General features: G+C 51.9%; 1 protein-coding gene across 4 annotated transcripts in view; it reads left to right on the plus strand.

The window, feature by feature from the left end:
- Positions 1-21,977, plus strand: part of SSH1 (slingshot protein phosphatase 1) — a 33,841-nt gene extending 11,864 nt beyond the window's left edge. The window contains exons 1-14 of one of the 4 annotated variants that reach the window (XM_041488519.1): positions 2,647-2,967; positions 5,460-5,563; positions 7,264-7,328; positions 8,059-8,180; positions 9,478-9,546; positions 9,936-10,001; positions 11,194-11,388; positions 11,681-11,774; positions 12,817-12,945; positions 13,575-13,621; positions 14,821-14,967; positions 15,562-15,762; positions 16,496-17,090; positions 17,522-21,977. In XM_041488519.1, coding sequence (XP_041344453.1) covers positions 2,882-2,967; positions 5,460-5,563; positions 7,264-7,328; positions 8,059-8,180; positions 9,478-9,546; positions 9,936-10,001; positions 11,194-11,388; positions 11,681-11,774; positions 12,817-12,945; positions 13,575-13,621; positions 14,821-14,967; positions 15,562-15,762; positions 16,496-17,090; positions 17,522-18,793 — 3,192 coding nt within the window. In that variant the 5' untranslated portion in view covers positions 2,647-2,881 and the 3' untranslated portion in view covers positions 18,794-21,977. The other 3 variants (XM_041488518.1, XM_041488520.1, XM_041488521.1) reach the window with 3 other exon arrangements.
- Positions 21,978-24,837: the final 2,860 nt, after the last annotated feature.

A 24,837-nucleotide genomic window follows, 5' to 3' on the forward strand; every position in this document is an offset into this window, starting at 1 on the left:
TTCCTGGCACAAAGATTGCCTGGCTGTGTCTGAGGAAGAGGAGATGTTCTTGTGAACCTGCAGCCCACATTTTGCTTTTCTTCTGAGGATGACTTGTCTTCAGCTCAGGAGGTCTGGAAATGATGCCTTTGGGTGTGGAAGTCACGGGTATGGAAAGAGCTTTCCTGCCTTGCATTTCTGGTAGTAAAAACATCTCTGTCCTGAGCAGATTTCTCTGACCTTGCCAGGTGTTTTGGACTCCTGCCCTCCTGACCACAGGTCAGTTTGTCAGCATTTCCCAAATCCTACACCTGTGCAATAACACTTTGTTCTCTGTGTTCTAAACCATCCTTGCACGTGTTGGAACTGGGCTTTTCCAGGTGCTGCTGCATAGGGAGCACACTGCTCCTGTGGCAGCCCTGCTCCATGTGGGGCTGAGCTGGGATGGCTGTGGTGATATTCCCACCTGTGTTTGCCCAGGTGATTCCCTTTAATCTTTGTGTGACACGGAGCAAAGGCCACTTGGACACGCTTCATTAAGAGCAGAAGGGACTTGCTGCTGCTGGAGTCCCTGGGGCTGTGCAGTGCCATGGGAAGGAGCAGCTCTGAAGTCCCTTTTTCCCTGGTGCTGTTTTGTGTTGCTCAGGCCCCTTCCAAAGGCCCCTCTCGTGGTCAGGAAGTGTTATCAGATGTGCCTCTATCAGGCCACAGCAAGCAATGCCTCCGCCTTAACCATCGGCTTTTTTGGGGAGCAGGAGCCACACAGCTGCTCTCAACTCTTCCTGTTTCTCTCATTTCTCTTTGATGTGCTCCTTCCCAGCTTGGATTGTGTTTTGCTGCTGTGGGACAATGCTAGTCCCCTCTGCTCACTGCAGTGTCCTGCCTAAAATCCACCCTCTGGAATATTGAGGGTCTGGCTGGGCTATGGGAGCATCCAGCAGGGCTGACCCACCCCCTCTCCGGGGCTCTTTTGTGTTCTTTCTCAATTGCCTTGAGGTGGTCAAGCTTGTTCCAGACCAAGCAGCAAAGGGGGGCAGAAAAAGGGGAAAAAAAATCAGTTCTCTTCCTCTTTATCAACAGGGCTGTAGAAAAGGGAAGTGTGTTCCATTCTGTGGTGCTCAGGAGGCCTGTTTTTCCCTCACCTTATCAGTTTGGAAATGTTTTGAGTAGAAGATGCCATGAAACCCAAAGAACTGGGAGGCATTGCCATGTTTGCCTTTGTAAAATCATGACCAATTTTGAGAGAAGTTTTCTCCTTTTCTTGTGCGGGTTTGGGGTTTTTTTCTTCCTTAAACACAGACCTGGTTGCAGGAGGCTGCTCACTCACCTCAGGCTTGCCTGGGTCTTCCCAGGAAAAGTGTTTTTTTTGTCCAGACTCTGTCAGTGGATCTTTATTTTGGATTAATTCTGTAGCTATAAGATGTGTTAATAGAGTGTTTTCTTGTGTCCTCCAAGACGATTATGGCTTATGTGAGATTCCCATTAAAACATGGAACTCAAGCACATGAGGCATGCAAGGATTTCCCCTGGGACACCTCACAGCTGGAGCCTCGATGGCAAAGCCAACTGCCTGGGGAAAACTGTTGTGGGACTGGCATCTGGCTGCCCAGGAGCATGAGCAGCTCCGTCTCTTTTCCCAAAATCCAGTGTTTTTAAGGGATTGCTTACTGGCATTCCTGGCCCCGGGGGGTGGCAGTTTGTACCGCCGAGAAGGCGCTGCCTATTGTGTTCTTCAGCAGCTCGAAATGGGGTTGATGTGTGCTGCAGCCACGCTCCTCTGGAGCTTTCCCAAAGGGGAAGAAATATTTCCTTTTCAAGTCGAGCAGCACGGAGCCAACGGATGGAGCAACAGCCTCTGGAGCCGGCTCTCAGCAGGGCTGTGGCCATGAGCACCCTGTCCTTGCCAGCCTCTGGGGGCAGGAGGGACTGTCACTGTCTGTACCCTCCTCCTGACACTCCTGGCATTTCCCAGGTGTTGGAAGTGTTGGTTTTTCCCTCTTTTAGGGTGATAATTTCCTGTATTTGGTGAGCTGAGGTCAAGGAGTGGGAGGAGAACTGGTCTGCAGCTGTATTGGAGCATCAGGGTCCTGGGGCTGTGAGTGGGCTCTGTGTTTATTCAAGAGCCTGAAGTGACTCCTTGTAGAGAAGTTGTGCTGGTCAGGATTCCTGGAAGGGCATCCAGGGATTGGGTGGTTTCTGTGGTGTGTGCCAGTCAAACTGGATGAAAACTGGCTGAGAATGCACAGAGAGCTCCTCATTCCCCTGGTCAGGCTGGTGGGAGCAGAGTGGCCTTATGGTGTGTGCCTGCAGAAAGAATTGGTGTTTGTAAGGAACAAATCTTCAGGGATTTCAGTGCCAGCAGCCCCTAACACACAAAAACCAAGCACCTGAGAGACTCCTTGTCCAGCAGGAACTCAGGAATGGCTCTGAAAATCTGAGGGAACCATTTAAATTTCCTGTATCTGTATTAAAGCATTGCTTTAACTGTAAAGGAATGAACAGGCAGCGGTCCATAGGATGCTTTTCCTCTTGTCCTGTCCCTCCCAGGGAATGTGAACTTCCCGCAGCCAGGGGCTGTGTGGGTGCTGATAGGAGCCTCTGGAGCACGAGGGGGAAGCAAACAAACAAACAAGTCTGGAGGAGGGAAACGATTAGCCGAGCCTCAGCTGGTTGTTTCCCCTCTTGAATGGCTCTCTTTCATCAGGATGTGTTGGGACAAGTGCTTTTTCAAGCCAGGATATCAGTGGAAGACACAGTGTTCCCTAAAAGCCATCCAGTTCCCGGGGAGCATCAGCAGCCGCGATTCCTCTGCTCCGCACAGAAAATACGCTTGACCTTTTCTTTGCCTTCTGGTGTTTTTTATGGGTTTAGAAGCAAAAGGATGTGAGTTTTCCAGCTGGTTATGAATCTTTTCGATTTCCCTGACTTCTGTCTGACGCTGGGGCCACCACGATGCTGCCGCTGTGCAAAGAAAACCAGCCCGAATTAGTATGTATGAGCCACGGGGTCGTGCTTGGGGCATCTGTCACCCCTGCCGAGGGGCAGAGGCTGGGGATGTTCTTTAATGCCAGGATTTGGGTGTTCTTTAGGAAAGGATTTTTTTTATTAAAAAAAAAACAAAACCTCGGAGTTTTAGTTGTTTACTGGGATTGCAGGATTTAAAAGGGAGTTGTGCCTTGCCTTTCTCACTGAGCTGTGTCCAGAGCAGTTGTGTGAAGTGGCAGAGCGCAGACAGTTCCCAGAGCAAGATAAGGGCTGGGCTTGGGTAACGTTGTTGTTACAATGTGGTGTAAACTCTGAGCAAAGAGGCGTTTGGGTGTGTTCCCTGTGTCCAGCACCGTGATGGGCACGTGGAAACCCGGGCTGGTGTGGAGATGGGGAATGCTGGGGGTACGGGAGGGTTTGAGCAGCGTAGGAACAGGGATTTCAATGGAAATGGAAACCTTGCTCTCAGCAGGCTCCTGGCTTTGCTTTCCGGTTCATTTCCACACACATGGAAACACGGGAACAAAGATTTTGCTCTGTGAGTTGTCCTTTTCCTGGACCACTTGCTGCTCCAGCAGCACAGCTTTCTCTTTTGCCTGCATCTGGGAAAATTCTGCTTTATTGTCACAGATTTCCTGACTGCAGGAGAGAGAACATCTGTCATGTTGTATCATCAGAGCAGGAGATCTTGATAACTTTGGGAAGGAGCTCTGTTTTTCCCAAGGTTTTTCCTGCTGCAGCAATCCTAGTCAGTACTTTGAGGTCAAAGATCCTTTGGGGTAAAACACTGGAGTAAAATACCTATTTCAGGACTTTTTTTGCTTTCCCAAAGAAATATTCCCCCAAATTCTCAGGGTGGGAATGCTGTGTATTATCTCCTGGTGCACGATGTAAGCATTCCCTGCCTCTTGTGAGTGCTGAATATCCCATACATTGTGTGGGGGTCGCTGCCTTTGTGTCACTTCTGGCCTTTTTTAACGCTTTCCTGTGAGGTCTGGGGTGAGAAGGAAACAAGGCTCTTCCTGGCTGGCTCCTGGAAGGAGCCACGTTCCCATTTGTTCCCATTTGCAGCCGTGGTTGCCGTTATCCCGAGCCAGGCTGAGCTCGGATCCTGCTCAGACCCAGCCAGTGAGGTGAGGGGGGAGTTCTGGAATCCTGTGGGAATGGAAGTGGAAAATTGTTGGAATTAGAGTGTGTTTCTCCTGCTGTGTTTTATTGATCTTGTGGAGCCTGAAATTCAGGCAAAATTTTAGTTCACTTTTTAAAAGCAACTGAAATCTCAAATTTAAACCTGATCCAGATTTTTCTGGGGAATTCTTGAAATTCAGTTGAAACAGGAGGAAGCTTTGCCTGGGAACTTGGGTTATGTTCTTAAGAGGTTAGAAAATCTGAAATTATGTGAATTTCATGTCTGTCCTCACAAAAATGCTGAGGTAGAACAGAGAATTGAGAGCATTACCACTCACTCCTGCCCCAAGGCAAAGACCATGGATGAAATATGGAATAGATGAGTTCTGGGAGTAGTAACTCCAGAGGGATCATTTGCTGGAGCATAAGGAACTCCTGTGTAGTGCAGTCTCATAACGCAGAATTCCTGTTTAGGAGATGCAGACAGTAATTAATGGTGATCTATGGTTCTATGGCTGTGAGTGTGGGGCGGCGGAAAATTAGGCTTTGGAGCAAGAAATGGCTCTTGTGCTGTTTGGGGAGCAGAGCAAACACATCCCAAGGAATTCCTGTGCAGCTGAAAGGTGCGTCAGGAGACAGGGATTTGGGATGTGGGAAATGCAACTTCACTGCTTCTGGCCAAAGCTGCTTCTGAAGGATTTCCGAGGTTCCCGTGCGTGTCCGGGAGTGGTGAAATCCAACTGTGCCGGTGCTGTTCTGCCTTCTCCTCCTTTGTGCTCCAGCCCTGGGTGTCATTTCCCTCTGGAAATGTCACTGTGTTTGCCCAGACTCTATCCCAGGATGCTGATCCAGCCACAGCAGAGCCAAACCTCTGCTCTTGTGCTGGTTATTTGTCCCTGAGGGTCCAGAGCTGTGTCCTTTCCCTTGGGATGTGCAGGTTCCATCTCCCTTCCCCTTTAAGTCTACATAGTTGCAGGTTCTTGTTTTTGCATTCCAGAGAAATGTCAAGAACTGCAATCAGCAGGAAGTGATGGGCTCAGAACCTGCTCTCCATGAGTCCATTGCAGGTCTCAGCCTGTAAAAAGTCCAACCCTTTGCTTCTTTTCAGTTGCAGAATTCTAGAATCAGGTGATAAAGTCATTTCCAGCCCATGACAGCTCAGGCAAGTATCTCCTGCAGGGGCCAAGTAATAAAACAGTGCTGGAAAATGACAGATGAATAATCCATGAATAATCCCAGAGTCATGCTGTGCAAGTGGCTGTGGCAAAATCCTACTATTTTAGTAAGGAAAGCACTTCCTTTCCCAGATGTGCACATTTTGCTGCTCTTTCCTTTCAGCTGACTCCTGTGTGTTTTTTTTTTACCAGCCTCAGCGAGAGCTTTTTCATGGTGAAAGGTGCAGCCCTTTTCTTACAGCAAGGAAACAGCTCCCAGGGCCAGCGAAGCCTCCAGCATCCCCACAAACATGCAGGTAATGATTCAATCCCCTCTGGAGATCCTTTTTCCCTCCCATCCAAAGGGACAGGCTGATGGCACAGGTGGGTGACACCCCAGATTGTCCTGGTGAGCCTTGTACAACCTGCTGAGCAAACCCAGGGTTTCAGCCCACATTCAAATTACTGAGTTTTTTATTGGGATCATTGAGTTTTGGTTTAAACTTCTATCATTCTCTTGGAACTGTGACTGGAATAGAAACTTATTCTCTGTGAAAATCATGGCATTTTGCATGGCTTTCTTTAGGCAGGGAAGCCTGTGCAGCCAGAAGGGCTGTGTGGAATCTTTCCCTGCTTTCCCCAGCCACAGAGGAGGAAATGTCACTTGTGCTTCAGTGAGTTAATCTTTGCCTCCCCTTTGGTTTGTGGCAGGGCTGAGTCACAGAGCTCAGCACCCCTTGGGCACTTGTGGATGTCCTGGACATTTCTCCAGGGGCTCTCCCAGCCTCCAGTAATCTGAAGCTTGGGACTTTTTGCTTTGGAACTTCCTGTTGCTGGTTTTGTTTGGATGTTGCTGGTCAGAGTAAGGGGTGTTTGATTTGGGTATCTGGAGAGATGGACATTTGTTAGCTCCTCATATCCTGGTTTCAGGAAAACCCCCTTTCCTGTCAGCTCACCACAATCTGTTGGAGTTTATCATGGTTTAAGAACAGACTGTCCTGCTTCCCCCAGTCCCTTCCAGTTGCCAGCTGGTGGGAAGAAATGGCAGGGAGTGGTGTGGTGAGTGTACACACAGATTTGGATGCAGATAAGGACATCCAGGGAAGTTGATTCTGCTTCCCTAGTGTTTATACCCTCTGCCTTTGACACTTTGGGAATAGGTGGGTACTGGGCAAGAAGAACTGGGATTTTGGGGCATTTTGAGAGCAGGAGCCTGTGGGAAAGGCACAGTGTGGTACTGTGTGGTGCTGCTTAGCAAACACTCCAGCACAAAGGGGGTGTTTGAGTGCCAAGCTTGGCTTTGGGTTTCTTTAACTGTCAGCAATTCCACATACCCAGCAAACAGCCCACGGAAGGAATTTTATCTCACATGGAAAGTTATGAGTGCATTACTCAGTTATTAGATGGGAACTTGGTTTGTTTTCCTGTAGATTCCTTGTTCCTTTCGTCTGCTTTCCCCAAACAGAAATGTACCTACAGGACTAGAGCTGAAGCAGAACGTGGAGACAGAAGGGCTCCATCACCCAAACCAGTCCATTCCTGCAGCCCTTCCCTCTGTAGGTCACTCATGCTCAGTCACACCCTCTCTAGGGCTGGTGGGGCTGATCCCACCACGCTGGGGGTGATTCACAGTTCAAAGTTGTTTTTTTCTCCTTTGTTCCTATTTTTTTAATCAGTTTTTCCTCCTCTTCTCCCTCACCTGTTCTCATGGCCACACCTTTCTGTCCTCTCTAGGGTGCTGTGACAGGAAGAGAATCCTCACTTGTGCCAGGCACAGGTGGTTTCCATTGATTTGGTGGCTTCCAAATACTGTAAGGTTGGGTTCTCACCCATCTGGGGAATGCTCATCCAAGAATCTCATTGCTCTTAGTGCTCTCTGGGACAGCAAAGTTAATTTATCTCCCTTAATTAGTATTTTTTTGACTTAAAAACATCCAATTTCTTTAAAGGTCAAGACTCTGCTGCTTCCTGGTGCAGCAAGAGCCCCTTTGTGATGATTGCTGTGCTTTCTGTGCAGGTGACTTGCCCCAGCACCTCCAGGTGATGATCAACCTCCTGCGCTGCGAGGACAGGATCAAACTGGTAAGGACAGGTGCATTTTCCTGCTCTCATTTCTCTTGGAAGTGTTTGCAACAGGCCTGTAGAGAAGCAGGAAAAGCATTGGCAAATCTTAGATTTCAGAGCTGCCTTAACTCTGTGCTGGTTTCCAGCCCTACTCCACTTTCCTGACCACTCCTTTTGCCCTGCTCCTTGTGTCCAGGTGTGAGTTGGGTCAGGGAACTGCTCTGTCTGAAATGGTTTGTTTTGTTAGATTTAATTTTCCATCCAGTTGACAAACAGTAATACAGGAGGAGACACAGGACCTTGCTGATTCTCTTGGACACTTAAGTCAGCCTTGAAATTGCATCAGCTGGGCTGGGCTTTCTTTTGAAGAAATCTGCAGATAAAAATCTGCTGTAAAAGTCACTTGTCTGCAAAGAAGTTGATGCCAGTTGTGCCTCCTGCAGGACTGAGCTATTTCATTGAAGGTTTGGGAGTGGGAGAATCCTCTGAGCCTGCCTGTTTTCTGCTCAGTGCATGACCAGTGTTTTAACACTTCTTGCTTGAAACTTCACAACAAGCCTTTGAGTTACATTTTGTAGTGCACCCCCAACCTAGAGCAGGTAACCTCAGCTCATCTTCCCCTCACCAAAACAGCAACAAGCCTTGCTGTACCTTCCATACTGCACTAAATAAAGCTTTTGGGGGTAGTCAGAACTTCCAAAGCCTTGTGCAGCAGTGGCAGCACTAACGAGGCAGAGGTGGTTTGCAGGCCGTGCGTTTGGAGAGCGTGTGGACCGACCGCGTGCGCTACATGGTGGTGGTGTACAGCAGCGGGCGGCAGGACACCGAGGAGAACATCCTGCTGGGAGTGGACTTCTCCAGCAAGGAGAGGTAGGTCTGAGCTGGCAGCCAGGCAGGATGGGCTCTCTGGCAGCACCAAACTGTCCCCAGGCAGTTGGGTTACCTGCATCTGCAGATTCCAGCAGGAGAAAGGACACGGGGATGAGTCTCTTTCAGTCTCTGTGGAATCAAAGGCCGTGGCATCCACCTCACCAGTGGGAGTTTGCTGCCTGCTCCCTGCAAAATGCTCTTGCAGACACATTTGCAAAACTGGAACTCATTCTCTCCCCCAGACTCCAGTGTGTTGATGGAATGATGCAATGGAGCTGCTTTTGTAGTAGCTTTGTTGCCAAATAACGTCAAAAAACAATACTGCAGAAGTGGCTCCAAAACCAACAAACAACTGTGTCAGCAACGCGCTGTTCCTTTTGTCTGACTGATAAGAGCACACAGTATTTGGAAAAGCAAGTGAAATACTTTGTTATTGCAGCCTCTCTCAGATTATTCCAGTTCTGGTGAGTAAACCGAGGCAGAAAAGCTCTTGGCTCAGGGAGAAGGGGCTGGTTTGGCAGAGCTGGAGTCAGAGGCTGGAGCTGCCAGGCTGTTGTGTGTGTTCTCCCAGGATTTAACAAGCTGCACTGTCCTTGTGGGGCAGCCTCTGTGAGTTTTGTTTCATTCTGGAAAACCTTAGTGGTGGTTTCCCCTGGAAGGTGGGAAGGGGAAGCTTTGCACAGCAGAGGGATCTGTAGGGAAGCTCCCAGCCGTGCCTTCCTGTCAGATTATTGTCATTGGCTTTGATGCTGCCTCTGTTTTGCTCTGAAATTCCCATGTGGCATTCCCTTGGTGTGCCACAGCAGGGGAGGTTTGCCATGTCACCTCCACTCTGAAAGAACTTTGCATTAATTTGCTCCTGGTGATTATTGATGTGAGGCAAGAGGAAGGACGGATTTCTGTTGCTGTCTGCATCCCAATTTCCTTTAAAACCTTAATATCTCAGTAGCTTAATTATTTATGGCTGGAAGTTCCTGGCCTTCATTATAGCAGGGTTTTCTTGCCAGATTGTCTGTCTGAACTGAAAGTGTTCTCTTGGGTCAGACAAACCCCTAAAATCCATTTTCATCTGTTCCACCTGTTAGAGTGACCCCATGGAGCAATCACCAAGAGTTATCACCTTGTCAGACCTTCAGACTCCAGCTTCCAGTTTTATTTCATGGCCTGAAATATTACAAGAGATTACTAGAGCAAGGCTTGAGGATTTTAAAAATTAAAGAGTATTAATAATTTAGGCTATTGGCATGACCACATCGTGGCCTATATTTAACTTCCTGTCTCACCATCTCTCTTCCAGTAAAAGCTGCACTATAGGAATGGTTCTTCGCCTGTGGAGTGATACTAAAATCCACCTGGATGGGGATGGGTAAGAAACCACATTGAAAGGATAAATGTGAATGTCCTTCCCTACCTGGGGGCTGCTCTAGGAGAGATTCTCCATCACCTTGCAAATGAAGTGCCCATTTTGGATTCGTGGCTGCAGAGTCCTCTTATTCAGACAGTGAGTTCTTGTCTTGCTGCCCTCACACTGCTCCCGTGGTTCCAGGGAATGCTCTGAAACCCCACTGAGGACTGGAGCTCCCATTCCTGGCAGCCTCTTGCCATTCATACTTGGGAGGTTGGAAAATCAGTGAGAGAAATTCTCATCCTGATTCTTTTGGCCTATGGGTGCCCCAGTGCAGTGGCTGTTTGTAGAGGGCAGGTTGGGGTGCAGAGAAAAGCAGTTTTTGACTCGATTTTCCCTCTCTCCATCAGTGGCTTCAGCGTGAGCACTGCAGGGAGGATGCACATCTTCAAACCTGTGTCAGTGCAAGCCATGTGGTACGTGAGGGGCTGGGCTCAGGGAGACACTCTCCTTACTGTCAGTAAATTTAAAATAAAAAATCAGCTGCATTTTAGCCTTCTCCACAATGGGTATTTAGTGAGCTGCAGCAGAGATCTGCTTCCCTGAGTCAGCAGAGGGGCTGTGGGAATCCTGCTCCCAAACCAGGATCTGCTGCTTCAGTTCAGAGCAGCTCTGTGCCCTTCAGCATGGGGGCAGTGGCACCAGGGAGATGAAAAAATATGAAAGATGAGCTCGAATTCCTGGAGCTCCAAACCAAGAATTTCCTCTCTCTGCATGTTTCTCTCTCTGGCTGACAGAGGAGGTTCAGGGCCCATTGCCAGCCTGTGGCATTCCCTGTGTCCTGCCCCATTCCTGGGGTTCCTGCAGCCCCAGGTGCCCAGTCTCCTTCCAGCTCCTGCCACCCCTCCCCTGTGCAGGGATTCCAAACCCCTGAAGCAGAGATGGCTGAGCCAGCAAATTCCTCCCTGAAGAGGCTGCTCCACATGGAACTGCATCTCCCTCTGCCTGGGCAATGCTGTCTCCCCTTGGAGCCTGGAGAGATCCCAGTCCCTGCAGCATCTCCTAGGGAGGAGATACAGCTGTGGAGAAGGATGTTGTGCTAGGGATGGTTTGGTGCAGAAACAAAACTCCTGTTCCTGTCAGTTTTGAATTTGGCCCCTCCTGTTGCCAGCCTTGGATGTGGTCGATGTGTTCAGTCCAAGAACTTCAGAGTAGAGCCTTAAAGAAAGGAAAAATTGAGGAGGGAAGGAAGGAAAAAGTAATGTTAGGATTTGCAAAAACAAATGACCCAATCTGGGCCTTGTCCCTGGAGCCTGTCAGGGGCCAGGAATGCTGGTAAATATGCATCAGGCTCCTTGCTGGAGGTGGTTGGAAAATTGTCCCTGTTCTTTATCTTCCTTTGGCTGTACAAGTTGGTTAATGATTAGATCCCAGAGCGACTTGTGCCTCCTTCTTCCCTGTTAATTAGGAGAAGATTTCAGCCCTTGCCTCAGCCCTGCTGTGAGAAGCCCCCAAGGTGCAGTTTGTGCCTCTTTGAGCTCTGACACCATAAATTTCCTGCTTTCAAAGAGCAAACTGCAACAACTAATACTGAAAACCACTTTTCCTCTGTGAAACTCTTAGCTTTATCTGCTCACAGCTGCCCAAATCTCTTCTCCCACCCTGCAGGTCTGCTCTACAGATCCTCCACAAAGCCTGTGAGGTTGCCAGGAGGTACAACTACTTCCCAGGAGGGGTGGCACTGGTGTGGGCCACCTACTACGAGAGCTGCATCAGCTCTGACCAGAGCTGCATCAACGAGTGGAACGCCATGCAGGACCTGGAGTCCACCCGCCCCGACTCCCCAGCCCTCTTTGTTGACAAGTCAGTGCAGCGTTTTATTTGGAAAAGTTTGATTGGCTCATGAAGGAAATCTCCCCTTCTCCCTGTTCTTCCTGGTCTGATTCATTTCTGGGGCTGCAAAAGCAACAAGAAAGAATTTGTGTGAAATGATCAGACATGAAACTTTAACTTGTGATATAGTGTATAAGCACCAACAAGCTGCCTTTTTTCTTTTTTTTCCCCTATTATTCCCATAAAAATTCCCTTTACCACAAGCCTTTCCCCTCAGTGCTGTGCACTGGAATCATCCTCTCCTCTTCCTGCTCCTTCCCAGGCCGACGGAAAGGGAACGAACGGAGCGGCTCATTAAAGCCAAGCTCCGGAGCATCATGACCAGCAAGGACCTGGAAAATGTGACTTCCAAGGAGGTAAATATAAAAAATTCTCACTCTTGTTCTTCCTGCCAGACTCCCTCTCTAGAGAGTGGGGAGCAGGCACCATATGCCTGGATGTCCCTGGCTTTGGAATGTGCATTTCAGCCGTCCTGTAAAGGCTCTGCTCTGGCTTTGCTGAACCTCCGTCCTGAAAATCAGGATAATCCCAGCATCACAACTGTCTTTCAGGACCTCAGTAACAGCTGTGTGACTTTTGAATTAGATTTTAAGGTTTTATTTTCTTTTTTTTCCCTGGACAAATGTCAGAGGACCTTGCAGACAGCATTTTGCTGGTGAGTTTATGGATGGAAAATCACAAACCAAGGCTAGAGCTCGTTTGGATCCATCCCCCAGGCTGGTGTAATCCATCCACCCACAGTGCAGACGTGATTGGAGTGGGAATGGTTCTTTTTGGGGTGGGTTTTTGATTTTTAAGGGAGGTTATTAACATGCAAGTGGTAGGAGGAAGCTGAGAACGTGTCTGTCTGTGGTCGTGTTCCTCACTCCTCCTGCAGACAAACTCTTGTTTTTTATCTCTCAAATTACTATTTTTAAGGACCAGGTACCCCAAAATACTTTTTTTCCCTCTTCAGATGTTATCTGAAGCTTTATTTACAGCTCCTTAATTTGGGAATTTAGGATACCAGGATGCCAGGGCAAGGGACAGTGGTTTTAAACTGCCAGAGGGGAGGGATAGATGGGATATTGGGAAGGAATCCTTCCTGGTGAGGGGCTGAGATGGAATTCCCAGAGAAGCTGGAATCCCTGGAATTGTCCAAGGCCAGGTTGGATGGGGCTTGGAGCAACCTGGGATAGTGGAAGGTGTGGAACAAGAGGAGCTTTAAGCTCCTTTCCCACACAAACCATTCTGGGATAATTGGAGAGATGCCACATACTGAAATTCCTGGTCTCCAGAAGGCTGAGTCCCTGTTGCTGTTTTTAATGAAAAAGTGGAAAGTGTTCTGCAGGGAAGTGCCCTCAGATGTTTCTGTTGGGCACCAAGATTCCAATGCCATCGTTTGTGTTTGCTCTGCAGATCCGAAACGAGCTGGAGAAACACATGAACTGCAACTTGAAGGAATTCAAGGAATTTATAGACAATGAAATGCTGCTGATCCTGGGCCAGATGGACAAACCATCCCTGATTTTTGATCATTTGTACCTGGTGAGTGTCAGGAGCTCCAGGAGAGCTCTGCTGTGCTGTGTCCAATGCTTTGCCACTAGATGGTACTCCAGGCAAAACCAGGCTCTGCCTCTGGAACAAAGACTTCCCAGAGATGAACACTTTGTGCCCGTTGGGTCTTTTTGTTGTTGTTCTGGATAGAGTCAGAGGAATTGCTCGTGTTTCAGGGCAAAATCTGCTTTTTAACAGTTTAAAGCTTTCTCTTGTGAATGTCTGGGGGGAAATCCAAGGTGTAACTACCCCCCAGAGTTTCAGGATTTGCCTCACTTCTCATGTGTGGCATGTCTGGCATCACAGGTGCATTCACTTTGTTCTCCTGAACTATTTCTCCCTGTGTTTAAAACTCCAGAGTGGCCAGGGGCAGTGATTTGGGATGAGCTCAGTCACACCCTGGCCTAGAACCAACTCTGTGGGTGAGTCGTGCCCTGGTCCCTCCTTCAGCAGGTCCCTGCCTGCTCAGGACAGGACATCAGTGCCCTGTTTCTGTCTCAGAAGCTGTTCCCAACATTCCAGTCAGCTCAGGAGGATGGCTGGGGCTGGGGGGTTGCAGGACCTGAGGGGAAAGGGCTGGTTTGGGGCCCTTTGGAAACGTGTGTTTGTGGCTGTTGCAGGGCTCCGAGTGGAACGCGTCCAACCTGGAGGAGCTGCAGGGCTCGGGGTGAGTACTGCTCCTCCCAGCTCCAAACCTGCACTGTGTGCCTGCAATTCCCCCAGGACTCTGGAGAGGACATTTGCAGGCTTTAGGGATGATTTTGCCCCTCAGCCATGGGGTAACTTCCCACCAGCAGCTCTGTGGAGAAATCTCTCCAACCTCACTTTTATCATCAGCTCGGAGTGAAAATAACAAAACTTGTCATTGGTGAGATCCATCAGGATCTCCATCCCCCAGTGTTCCCAGTGCTGTGTCAGTGTGAATTCCTGCAGGCTGCAGAGGAGCAAAGGTTGCAGCACTAAGGAAAAATCTCTATTCAGATGGAGCAGAGCTACCTGTGGATGAGCAAACTCCTCCTCACCTGCCTGGACAGGAGCTCCAGGTGTCTCTCCCATCCCCATAGTGCTGCTTGGCTCCATTCCCTGCCACTTTTTGGATCAGGGAGAATTCTGCCTGTAAATATTTGCTGCTCACTCAAGGCCTGCACCCAACCTTGCTGTAAGGAACTGAAATTCTTCACAATTTCAGCACAGCTTAAAATGTTTCATTTGGAGTCCTTGGGAGCAGATGTCTGCACATCTTGGGACAAGGAAATCAAGCAGGGTGTTAATGATTATGTCTTGTGTTGGGATATGCAGTGTCCAAAGGCAAAGCTGGACAAATTCTGAGACAAATATCCTGTGTCCTTGATTTTTCTCAGTGATAGGAGATGATAAATCAATCTGGACATTCATTCTGGGGTACATTGTTATCCCTGCTGTGACGTTTGGCAGGAATCAAGAGATAACATGTGACTCTCATGGTTTTGGTCAGAAAGAAGGGGAAGGGATGGGATTCAGCTAAAACCTGCAGCTGGAGATGGTGACTGGAGCTGGGCTATGTTCCCAGATGATTCACTTTTTTCTGCATCCGCAGAGCTATGTGGCACATCAAGGAGTTCTTGGTTGGGTTACACAGATTCAGAAACAATAAATGAGATAAAGTAAATTTCTCCCTCCCGTGCCCAGGGTGTTTGGACACTTGGGATGTGCTGGCAGTGAGAGGTGGCAGAACAGCCCCTGTGTGCCCTGTGTACCAGGAGTTTAGGATTAGGGCTGTAGGCAAAACCTTACAGCTCCTGTTGGGTGGGATTGCATGGATTCACAGTGTCCCTCAGGGCTGTTTGGTGACCATGGCAGCTCAGGGTGTCTCTCCTGGTCCCACAGCATTGACTACATCCTGAACGTCACCCGGGAAATCGACAACTTCTTCCCAGGCCTGTTCGCGTACCACAACATCCGGGTGTACGACGAGGAGACCACGGACCTGCTGGCACACTGGAATGAGGCTTATCACTTCATCAACAAGGCCAAGTGAGTGCTGGGACACCTGGCCCTGGGGGAGGGCACATCCCAGCTCTCTGTGTCTCATCCTGGGCCCTCACAAAGCCACAGGACCTGCAGGGCCTTGGCATCATCATTGCTTGTTCCTGGAGCTTCCTCGTGCCCTGTCCCTTCCTGGACTGGCATTAACCTGTTCCTAGCCCAGCATTTTTGTTACTAATTTCTTTTGCTTCCGAAAGGAAATGAGGATGTTTCCTCTTCTGGAGACATTCTGGAGCTGCTCCAGCCGTGTCTGTGTTGGACCTGCCCCAGCTGTCTCTGCAGACAGAGCCCATCAAACCCTCCAGGCCTCTACACTCAGCCTTTTCCCAGTGATCCCAGTTTCCAAAGACTTGCATGGAGGCAGGAGGCTTCATGGTGGTCTCTGAAATGAATGAGGCCTCCCATCTCTAACTCCCAGCTTTTCTGGACAGGGATTCTTCTCCTGGCCCTCATCATCCCAAGCGTTCTCCAGATCGTTCTGCAGGGTGGGCAGAGCGGGGAGCGCTGCCCCTCCTCTGGTGAAGCCATAACAGATCCATAACCGGTGACATGGGATTTATTCTCCTGTTTGTCCCCCTGCAGGAAGAACCACTCCAAGTGCCTGGTGCACTGCAAGATGGGCGTGAGCCGCTCGGCATCCACCGTCATCGCCTACGCCATGAAGGAGTTCGGCTGGTCCCTGGAAAAGGCCTACAATTACGTCAAGCAGAAGCGCAGCATCACGCGGCCCAACGCCGGCTTCATGCGGCAGCTGCTGGAGTACGAGGGCATTTTGGATGCCAGGTAAGGCTCGGGATGAGTGGGAAGGAAAGGAGCTGATTGTGGAAGCATCACAAAGGATTGCTGGGTCTCTGTGGGGCTCTGTTGGTGTCATGCCCACAAATGGGTGAGGGGTCCCTTGAGAAGGGCACAGGCAGAATCCTGGGCCAATTGTGCTTTTCCTAAACCTTCCCTGTGCCAGGCTCCCTGCATGGAAATTAGCTGGGGGAGCTGCTCTGGTGTAATTCAGGGAGGGTTTCTCCGTGCTTGGGAAGCACGTTTGGATTTCTCAGCAGCCAGTGCTGCTCAGCACAGCATTGTTCTTGTTTTATGAGGCAGAACTGAGCTCAGGCCATTCTGGAGGCAAAGCGTTCGTGGTTCTGTGCCAACCCCAGGGCTCTGTCACTGCAAGGGCTGTAGTATTTATCTTCTAAGGACAGAGGAGAGAATTCTGTCCCCTGGGTCAGCAGGAGCTGTGCCATGGGACGTGCAGAGGGATCAGTTTGGTTTGTTGTGCTCTGAGGGGGCTTCTGTGTCCTGAGAGGTCACCCAAAGTTTGATCCCACCACGGCTGCACTCATGGAACTGCTCTGGAATGGGCAGGTGGGGGGGAAAATCCCAGTGCTGAAAGTGGTTTGTCCAAGTGGGATCTCAGGTCTGGGCCCAGCCCTTGAGTTCTGGGCTGTGGAGACAGAAGGAAGCTCCTGGCACTGGGCATCCTGCAGGGCAGTCACTCGTGTCCTTGTCCTCTCCCCAGCAAGCAGCGCCACAATAAACTGTGGAAGCAGCAGGCAGAGAGCAACCTGCCCCAGAACACCGACGGCACCACGGGGTCGGGAGATTTCTTACTGGAGAGCTTGGACATCGACCTGGAAAACCGCCTGGCTGACCTGGACATGCCTTCCCAGTCTGCCTACCTGGACAACCGAGCCGGCTCCGAGGGCTTCGGTTACTGCTTCCGCCGCCTGTCGGACACGCTGCTGGAGAACAAGATTCCCGGGGACAGGGAGGGCTTCTTCCACATGGAGCAGCTGGAGCGGGATGCCCTGGTGGGACAGCCTGCATCTGCACCATCCCAGGGGAGGCTGCTGGAGATGGAAAAGGCCTCGGAGAGAGCGGAGCCACTGGCAGAGCTGGGTGGCTTCTGTGAGAAAGAGGCAAAGAAGAAACTGGACTTCAGCCCCAGGAAGGGAAGGATGGTCCTTGGGGAGCCAGGGGAGGATGGTGTCAGGGAGGAAAATCCCATGGAAAAGTGGAAGCGGCGTTTGTCCATGCACAAGGAGGAGAGCAGGCTCAATAGGGAGAACTTGAATAACAACAACAGCAAAAGGAGTTGCCCAGAGGATTTTGAGGTGCGTATGGAGGTGAGATGGAGGTGATTGGCATGGCTGACTCTGCTGCAAGTGAAACTGCTCTTCTCATCCTCATAGCCCAGTTTCATTTGACTTGGATAAAGCCTTTCATTCCATGATGAGCTTCTCCCCTTTCGAGGCGCTTCTCACCAGGGCTTTGCTTGCCCGAGCTGTGGATGTAGATGCCAGAGAGTGCCCAGTGAGTGCCCTGTAAAGTGCTGTGGGCAGCTCGCTTGCATGACCCTCGCTTGGCACGGTAGGTATTCCTTGGAGACACTGTCTGCTGGGAAAGCACGTGGCTTTAGTTCCTGCTGCAGGGCCTGAGGTGGAAATGGGCTTTGTTCCAGATCTCTTTGGCTGTCCCACACCTTGTGGGCTGTGCCGGTGTCTGTTCTGTGCTCATTGATCTGTCCCTGTTTTCTCTCCTGCAGCACGATGCCGTGTTTGGGATCCTCAGCAAGGTGAAGCCTTCCTACCAGTCCTGCACTGACTGCATGTATTCCTCAGCGGGGTTGGCCCCCGACTCCTTCGGGGAGCAGTGCGAGAGGCTCGGCGCCGGCGCCGCGCGGCGCAGCAGCACCATCTGCACCCAGCCCCCCCTCCTGTCCCACCTGCACTCCCACCTGATGGAACACCTGCCCAGCAGGGCACCCCCCGAGGAGCCAGGCAGAACTAAACATAACGAGGCTCCGCTCCCTCTGGCACCAGGAGCCGGGGCTGTGGAGGTTGGCACGTGCAGGTCACTGGATCAGCACTGCGGCCTTTTGGAGAGAGGGAAAGATGCGCCAAAAACCCCCGAAAAAACTCTGCTGCCCAGGAGAAACTCCCACTGTGACAGGAGCCTCCTTCACGCAGAGATGGTGAGAGAAGAGTCTCTGGCCAGAAAGGACCCCAGACCTACCAAGGACCTGAAGTACCTGTTGTTCAGCAAAGACTTGGAAAAGCCAAGCGCCAACAGTTACTTGATGCAGCACCAGGAGTCGCTGCTCCAGCTGCAGAAAGCAGGGTTGGTCAGGAAGCACACCAAAGAGCTGGAGCGCCTCAAGAGCCTGCCCTCCGATGCCTCAGTGCTGCTCCGGGACAGCCCCCTGGGCAGGGTCGACTCCAGCATCGTGGAGGAAAGCGAGGACTTGATGTCCCATCCCGGCCTTGTGCCTCTCCTGGCACCGGCCCCACTGGTGCCCGGAGACACCGAGAACGACGTGGAGAAGCTGGGGGTGAAGCGTGTCCTGGAGGGAATCTCCCAGAAAACCTCCACGCTGGCCGGGTGCCGCCTGGAGCACACGAGCAGCTTCACCAAGGACTTCCTGAAGACCATCTGCTACACCCCCTCCTCCTCCCGCAGCTCCAACCTGACACGGAGCTCCAGCAGCGACAGCATCCACAGCGTGCGGGGCAAGCCCGGGCTGGTGAAGCAGCGCACGCAGGAGATCGAGACCAGGCTGCGCCTGGCCGGCCTCACCGTGTCCTCACCCCTGAAAAGGTCCAATTCCCTCGCCAAGCTGGGATGTCTTAACCTGTCCTCCGAGGACTTGTCGAGTGACGTGGACGTGGCCACCATCACGGACTCCAAGGAGGCCGTGTCCAGCGAGTGCTCCGTGCTCTGTGAGCCCCCGCTGAGGAGCGCGGACGGCACCTCCAAAGCAGGGGTGAAGCCTCTGGCTGGGAACTTGAAGAACACGCTTTGGATGGGCAAAAGTTGATGCCTTGCAGGGCGAGGAGGGGGCTGGAGCATTTTGGGGGTTTGCAGCATTTATTCATTGCACCAGTGCTGTTTTATCATCTGACTTGCAGCAGCTCATCTGGTGCCACCTCCTCGTCCCCTCTTTGTGCTCCGAGAGAGGAAGAAAGAACCACGATGGGTCCCAATGAAGGGCACAAGGGAAATAAAACGTGTTGCATGGCTTAGAGGAGGACTTGGTGTGTGACTTGCCTGTTGTCCTGCAGGATACTCTTCCTAGTACTGTTTGCCAAGTGTAATAATGTGGATGTGTGTGTTGTTATGGATAGATATTTGTATCTCTATCTATATCTAAAATGCTGAAATATTCTGTTTCAAAGATTCAAAATAATTATTCATTACTTTTTTTTACAGAACAAACACAAGTCTCTATTTAAACAGGGCACTTGTGGAAAATCCTTAAAATGGTGACACGCACACTACCTCTGTTCTCGCTGGCTTTTTGTCCTGGTTTATTGTTTGGAGCTTTTATCCAAAAGGCTTTTCCCAGAATTCTTGCTGTTGTTTGAAGGAATTCCCTTAGCTGTAAAGGCCTGGAGGAGTGTGAACACTGAGGCTTCCCCAGGCTGTGGCTGGGAGGTGACGGAGTGCTGAGGGGACACTGTGACCCGATGTCACCCTGGCTGTTGCTGTCACCGGTGTTGTGTTCTTGGGGTGTTTTGCTGTCGTTGTGGTCGGTGTTGTCCCAGTGCTGACAGAGCCTGGCCGGTGGTTGCCTGTGGACCCTCGTGATGTGAAGCTGTGTCAGTGTCGTGGGTGCTCTGGGGACCCTCTGTCACTGACCTGTGGGTGACGTGAGGTGGCCGAGGAGGGGTGGCTCTCCTGGACCCCAGTAGGTGACAGAGTGTCCTTTGTGGTTGTGCTGTTGGTTTTGTAGGATGGTCCAATTTGGGTGCCACAGCCAGGCCGGGCCTGTCCCAGAGCTCACAGGGCTGTGTGTGAGAGCCACTGAACCCTGCTGGGGGGAGCTGGACAGAAACACGGACACACTCTGAGAGGGGTGTTGGAGGAAGGGTGGGCAGCCAGGGACTGTCTGTTCTCTCAGTCCAGTGTTTCCCCCTCCTGCCAGGGCTGCTGCTTGGATTCTGTAGGGAATTCACATTTTCTGTGAGTATTTTTGGCAACCAGCCTGGTTGAGGGCTGCTCCATGCGAGCCCTCGCTGAGTCCAGGGGGAAGAGCTTGGGAAGTGAGCAGGGGATGTGCTCCAAACCTCGGTGCCCCCTGATCCCATCTGAGGCCTTGTGCCTTTGAGTGGTGTTTTGAAGTAGATTTGGCGGCTCAAAGAGGTGAATTTGCTCACCCTGGCTGTGGGTGGGAGTATTCCCACATTTTAAAATCTCCATGGAAAGGCTTTCTTGCAGCTCCCCTCTGAGGTGGGGCAAAGCCAGGCTGCAGCAGCTGCTCTGAACTGTATTGATTGAAAATCCAATGTCTTGAGGAAGGGAGCTGTGCATTTTCCTGCCCTAAATACCTGGAGTTCCCTTTTCCCCCTTTAGCATAAGATCCTGCATGTTTCATTTGTGTGAGGAATTGTAGGGACAGGCAATCAGTGAATAATTGTCCCTCCTAAAAGAGTCTGAATTTGATTTGCACTTGTTCCACCCAGGAGAGCTGGTGTGGAGCAAAAGCTGCTCTGGGAGGGAGGTTTTGCTGGAGCCTCTGTTTGTTTGGGCTGAGGCAGCGCTGGGTCATGCTCAGGGCAGGATGAAACCCCACAAGCCAGGGCCGGATCCATTCCCTGTGTTTGGATCATCTTTATCCTCCTTTGCAGCCAGATTCAGATTTGGAAGGGGCAGACGGGAGGCCCCGGGGCTGTTGGGTGCCGCAGGGTCGGAGCAGCACCTGGGAAACCTCCGTGTCCCCTGCCCGGGACAATTCCACCGTCACCCTCGGTTATTGTTACAACCCAGGTTATTGTTCTCTGTGTGCTGCCGACCCTTCCCATCACTGCCTGGCTCAGGGAAGAGGTACTGGGAACGGTTTTGAATGAATTTGGAAAATTCCGTGAACTGACACAAGCGAGCATCTGATTTCCTTCCTGTTTCTCGAGTGCCTGCCGAGTTCTGCCGCGTCCAGCCCGCCGCGTTCCGGGCTCAGCTCGGCACCCTCCGCCTTCCCCTGCTGCTGCTCCCGCCTGGCTCTGGCTGGATCAGCCCCAGGCTTCGCTGCGGGCTCGGGGCTCCCTCCCTGCGTGCTCGGGATACGGACACGGCTCGCTGGGAGCTGCTGCGGAAGCTCCGCTGTGCCATTCCCGGGGGCTGTAGCCAAACTCCCCCGTCCCGTCGGGTTTGTTGCATGACAAGGTTGATGTGCTTGTCCTCCCCACGTGTCGTACGTGTCCTTACGATGGAGTGCCTTACTCATAGTTTACAAACACTGTGTATCTGCTGAGCTGTTGGACTCTGCTGTTTGCTGTTCTCTAGGGAGTTTTTGGTGCTTTTGGTGTTTCCGGTGGCAGTGAGGCCATCCCTCCTCCTGTCCTGCCCTCCTGTCCCCGCCGAGCTCGGCACTGCTCACCTGCTACCGCTTCCCTCTGCTCTGGGCATGGCAGAACCAGAGGGCTCCGTGACAGCCGCGGTGCCTGCGGCTGCCCGGTGTCCCCAGTTATCCCATTTATCCCATTTATCCCATTTATCTATGCATCGCTGCCGGAACGCGGGCGGGGTGTGCAGGGACACATCCCATCACCGACCACGCTTTGCTCGGCAGACCCAGACCCTGTCCCGTCCTGCCAGAAATCCTGAAATGCGCAAGCCGGCACCTTATTCCCGGTCCGGGCGGTGTCGCTCCGTGTGGCAGCAGTGCCCGATCTCCCGGGGACCCTTCCCGTGCCGGGGGGTTTGTCCCGGCCGTGTCACCGACTCCCGGCAGGAGCGGTGGGGACAGTCCCGGTCAGTCCCTGAGGAGGGGGTGAGTGACGTGTAGCTGTTCTGTGCATTGCTGTACTCCATAACAACGTTCCTTTATTCCATGGTATTTCTTAGCCCAATTTTATATGGAAATCTGCAGGATTTTTGTACTGTATGCCCGCGGGAGGGATGCATCATGCACTTTTTTTTTTTTACTTTTGTTTGTAAAAATGTCCTGGATATTTTATGTTCATCTTGTGAGGAAAAACAAATAAACTTTTTTTTTTTTCCTTTTACAAATGAGTTTTGTAACTTTGTTGGGAGGTGGGGAAGGAACAGATGCTGAAGGGGTGGAAAGAAAAGGAGGGAATGGGATATATCCAGGAGCCACTGTGTTGTCATTGCCCATCTATCCTGGCTCTGTTTCCCTCATTTTTGGGTCCTGGCTGTTTTCTGATGCTCCTGAGGGCTGGATCCAGAGGAACAGGATGGAGATCAATCATTCTCCACCTGGTTTCTTCAGAGACCCCAGCCTGGGTTAAGGAGAAGCCTCTCACCTTCTAGAAGGGATGTCAGCAGTGGAGCAGTGGCACATGGAAAAGTGACACCTGCACCTTGCTGAGCCTGGAAAATCTTGCCTGGGTGAGGACCTTGATGCTGCCACAGCTGTGGGCTGTGGGATTCCACAGGCCTGTGCTGCTCTCCTCAGCAGAGCCACATGCCAGGTGTGCAAGCCCAGGAGTCCCTGGGACCTGCATGGACAGCAGCTCTCTAGCTGGGGAAATCATCTGCACAGGACCAAGGGCACTGCCCTGGGCTGCTGGGGATGGGTTTGGAGCATTTGTCTCCTTCACCTGAGGGTATCCCCAGGGGAGGGATGGGTCTCCAGGTGTGAGAGCAGCTCTGGCACGGCCTGGGCAGGTGAAGAGCAGCTTCCTGCTGCTGTTTGAGATCCTGGAGCACAGCCTGTCCCTCAGCCAGCTCCGTTTTGGGGGCAGTGTTTGCTGTTGACTCATTTACCTCACACATCCCTTGGCTGGGTCGACAGAGACATCTCTCCCTGCTCAGCTCAGCTTCCCAAAGATGGAGCCTCCCCACAGAGCCATTCCCAGCTCCAGAGGTGGGTGTGAGTTGGATATGAGGAACCACAAGATGAGACTGTGGAATGGCTGGAGCATGCCCAGGCTGCCGGTGAGTCCCTGGCTGTTTTTTTGTTCTTGTTAGGATTGGAAATTGGTCCTTTTCAGAGCGGTTCCTCACGGCTGAATGTTACATCCTGTTGTGATGTTGCCATGGCAAAACCAGGCAACATCTGGAGCAACACGAACTCTCTCCGGCGACCAGGGAGGGTTTATTTATAGCCTCGCTGACCAGAGGAGGTGCCTGAGCCTGGAGCTGCCGTGGGCAGGGGCAGCCTGGCACTGGGTGCCCGCCTGGCTGGGAACTGGGGTGGTGGGAAGGTGCAGGGTCCGGCTGTGCCCCTCGTCTCTCCCCTATGGAGGAGCTGCAGGTGCTCCAAAACTGATCTCCTCGAGGACCCTCTGATGGGAGGATGGTTCCCTGGCAGCATTTCCCAGTTCCATGTGGAGTTGGGGTGGTGAGCAGGTACTCTAATGGTGGTTTAGGTGAAAAATGAGGTTTGGCAGGAGGGCGAGGCTGGTTGCAGCACACAGGGGGCTGTGGCTGCATTTCCACGCTGGCAGAGGAGAAGCTGCTCCCTGGCAGTGGTTCTCCAGCTGCCTGCAGCCCCAGGATGATGCCGCTGCATCTATTCCTGCTGGGCCGTGGCTGAACATTGCTCTGGCCTCTGCAAAGGTGGAAATGTAAATATTTTTCTAAGCAGAAGCTGTGAGCTGGTGCTGCCAAGGCCAGAGGAGCCAGTTCCTGCAGCGGGCACAGGCCGAGCTGTGCTGCCAGTCAGGTTTGCTCCCGCCTCGGTGTGTATTCCCTAAAAGTCTCTTCCTCCCTCTGTTTGAAGGACAGGACAGCAGCAATGCTGCAGCAGCTGCCATTTCCTTTTATGCAGAGGGTTCAGGAGCAGAACCACGTTGGTGCCATGTCAGAGCTCCGAGCAGCTCCCTGGAACATGGGACACAATGCCCAGGGAAGGTCCCAGGACACAGTTGTGCCCCTTCCACACCAACCCTGGGCTCTGCAGTCCCCACACAGGACAAGCCCAAACCACCACGATATCCCCTAATTGTGAGGGTTTGTGAGAAGCATAGAAAGTATTTGGTTTTGTCACGAGGGCTTGAGGGAAGCACCCAGAATTATTGATGGGGTCACAGTGCAAATGTTGAGTGAGTTCATCCCATGGGAGAGGTGATTTGGCTGTGAAGTTCCTCACTCCTGCACCTGCCAGCACACCTTGCTCAGCATTTCTCTACCTGTCAGGACTGCTGCTGCCAGGTTCTCCTGCTGCTGGTGTTGGCAGGAGCAGCAGGAGCCCGGCCACCAGCCCTGATCCCACTGGGAGTTGGTTGTGTTTGCTCTGGGCAGCCTCGGTGGGGATTTAAGACTTCCAGTGGAAACAAACGGGATTTTGTCTGTGTAGAGCAGCTTTGCAATGTGAACTGATAAAGAACAGTCCCAGCGAGGGGCCTGGCTGGCTCCAGGCCGATAAGGGCTGGGATAACCCTCATCCCTCGCTCTTTCCCCTTGGCAGTGGCCAGGACTCACTCCTGACATGGGACACAGGATGAGGTAGTGGCATCGTGACCGTGGTCCAGGTGTCACCCACGCAGCTGCTGTGTGTCTGTGGTGCTCAGAGGTTGTCTGGGTCCTTGAGGTCTCTGGACGAGGCCCTGTGGGATTTTCCAGCCTCATGGAATATCAGGAGATGCCTTTGGGCTGGGGCCAGGTCCTGTTTGCCAGCTCCATAGGTGACACTGGGGTAGTTCAGCCCTGACACCGCAGAGGTGCCTGTGCAGGCACCTCTTTTGGGATGATCTAGGTGTTTTCCTGCATCCTGCCTCGGGATGCTTCCCGGCTCAGGGAACCATAAAAGGCAAAGCACAGGGGCAGCGGCTGGGCTGGGAGCTGAGCTGGGAGCTGCGGCTCACTGCAATGCCAGGCATCCCAGCTGTGTACAAACGGATTAGAGCCCTCCAGCTCCCCGGCTCCACCGCCATCCGGAGGGTTATCCAAAGGGAGCAA

Source organism: Pyrgilauda ruficollis, unplaced genomic scaffold (genome assembly GCF_017590135.1).
Source record: "Pyrgilauda ruficollis isolate IOZ18807 unplaced genomic scaffold, ASM1759013v1 scaffold9, whole genome shotgun sequence".
Taxonomy (NCBI): Eukaryota; Metazoa; Chordata; class Aves; order Passeriformes; family Passeridae; genus Pyrgilauda; species Pyrgilauda ruficollis.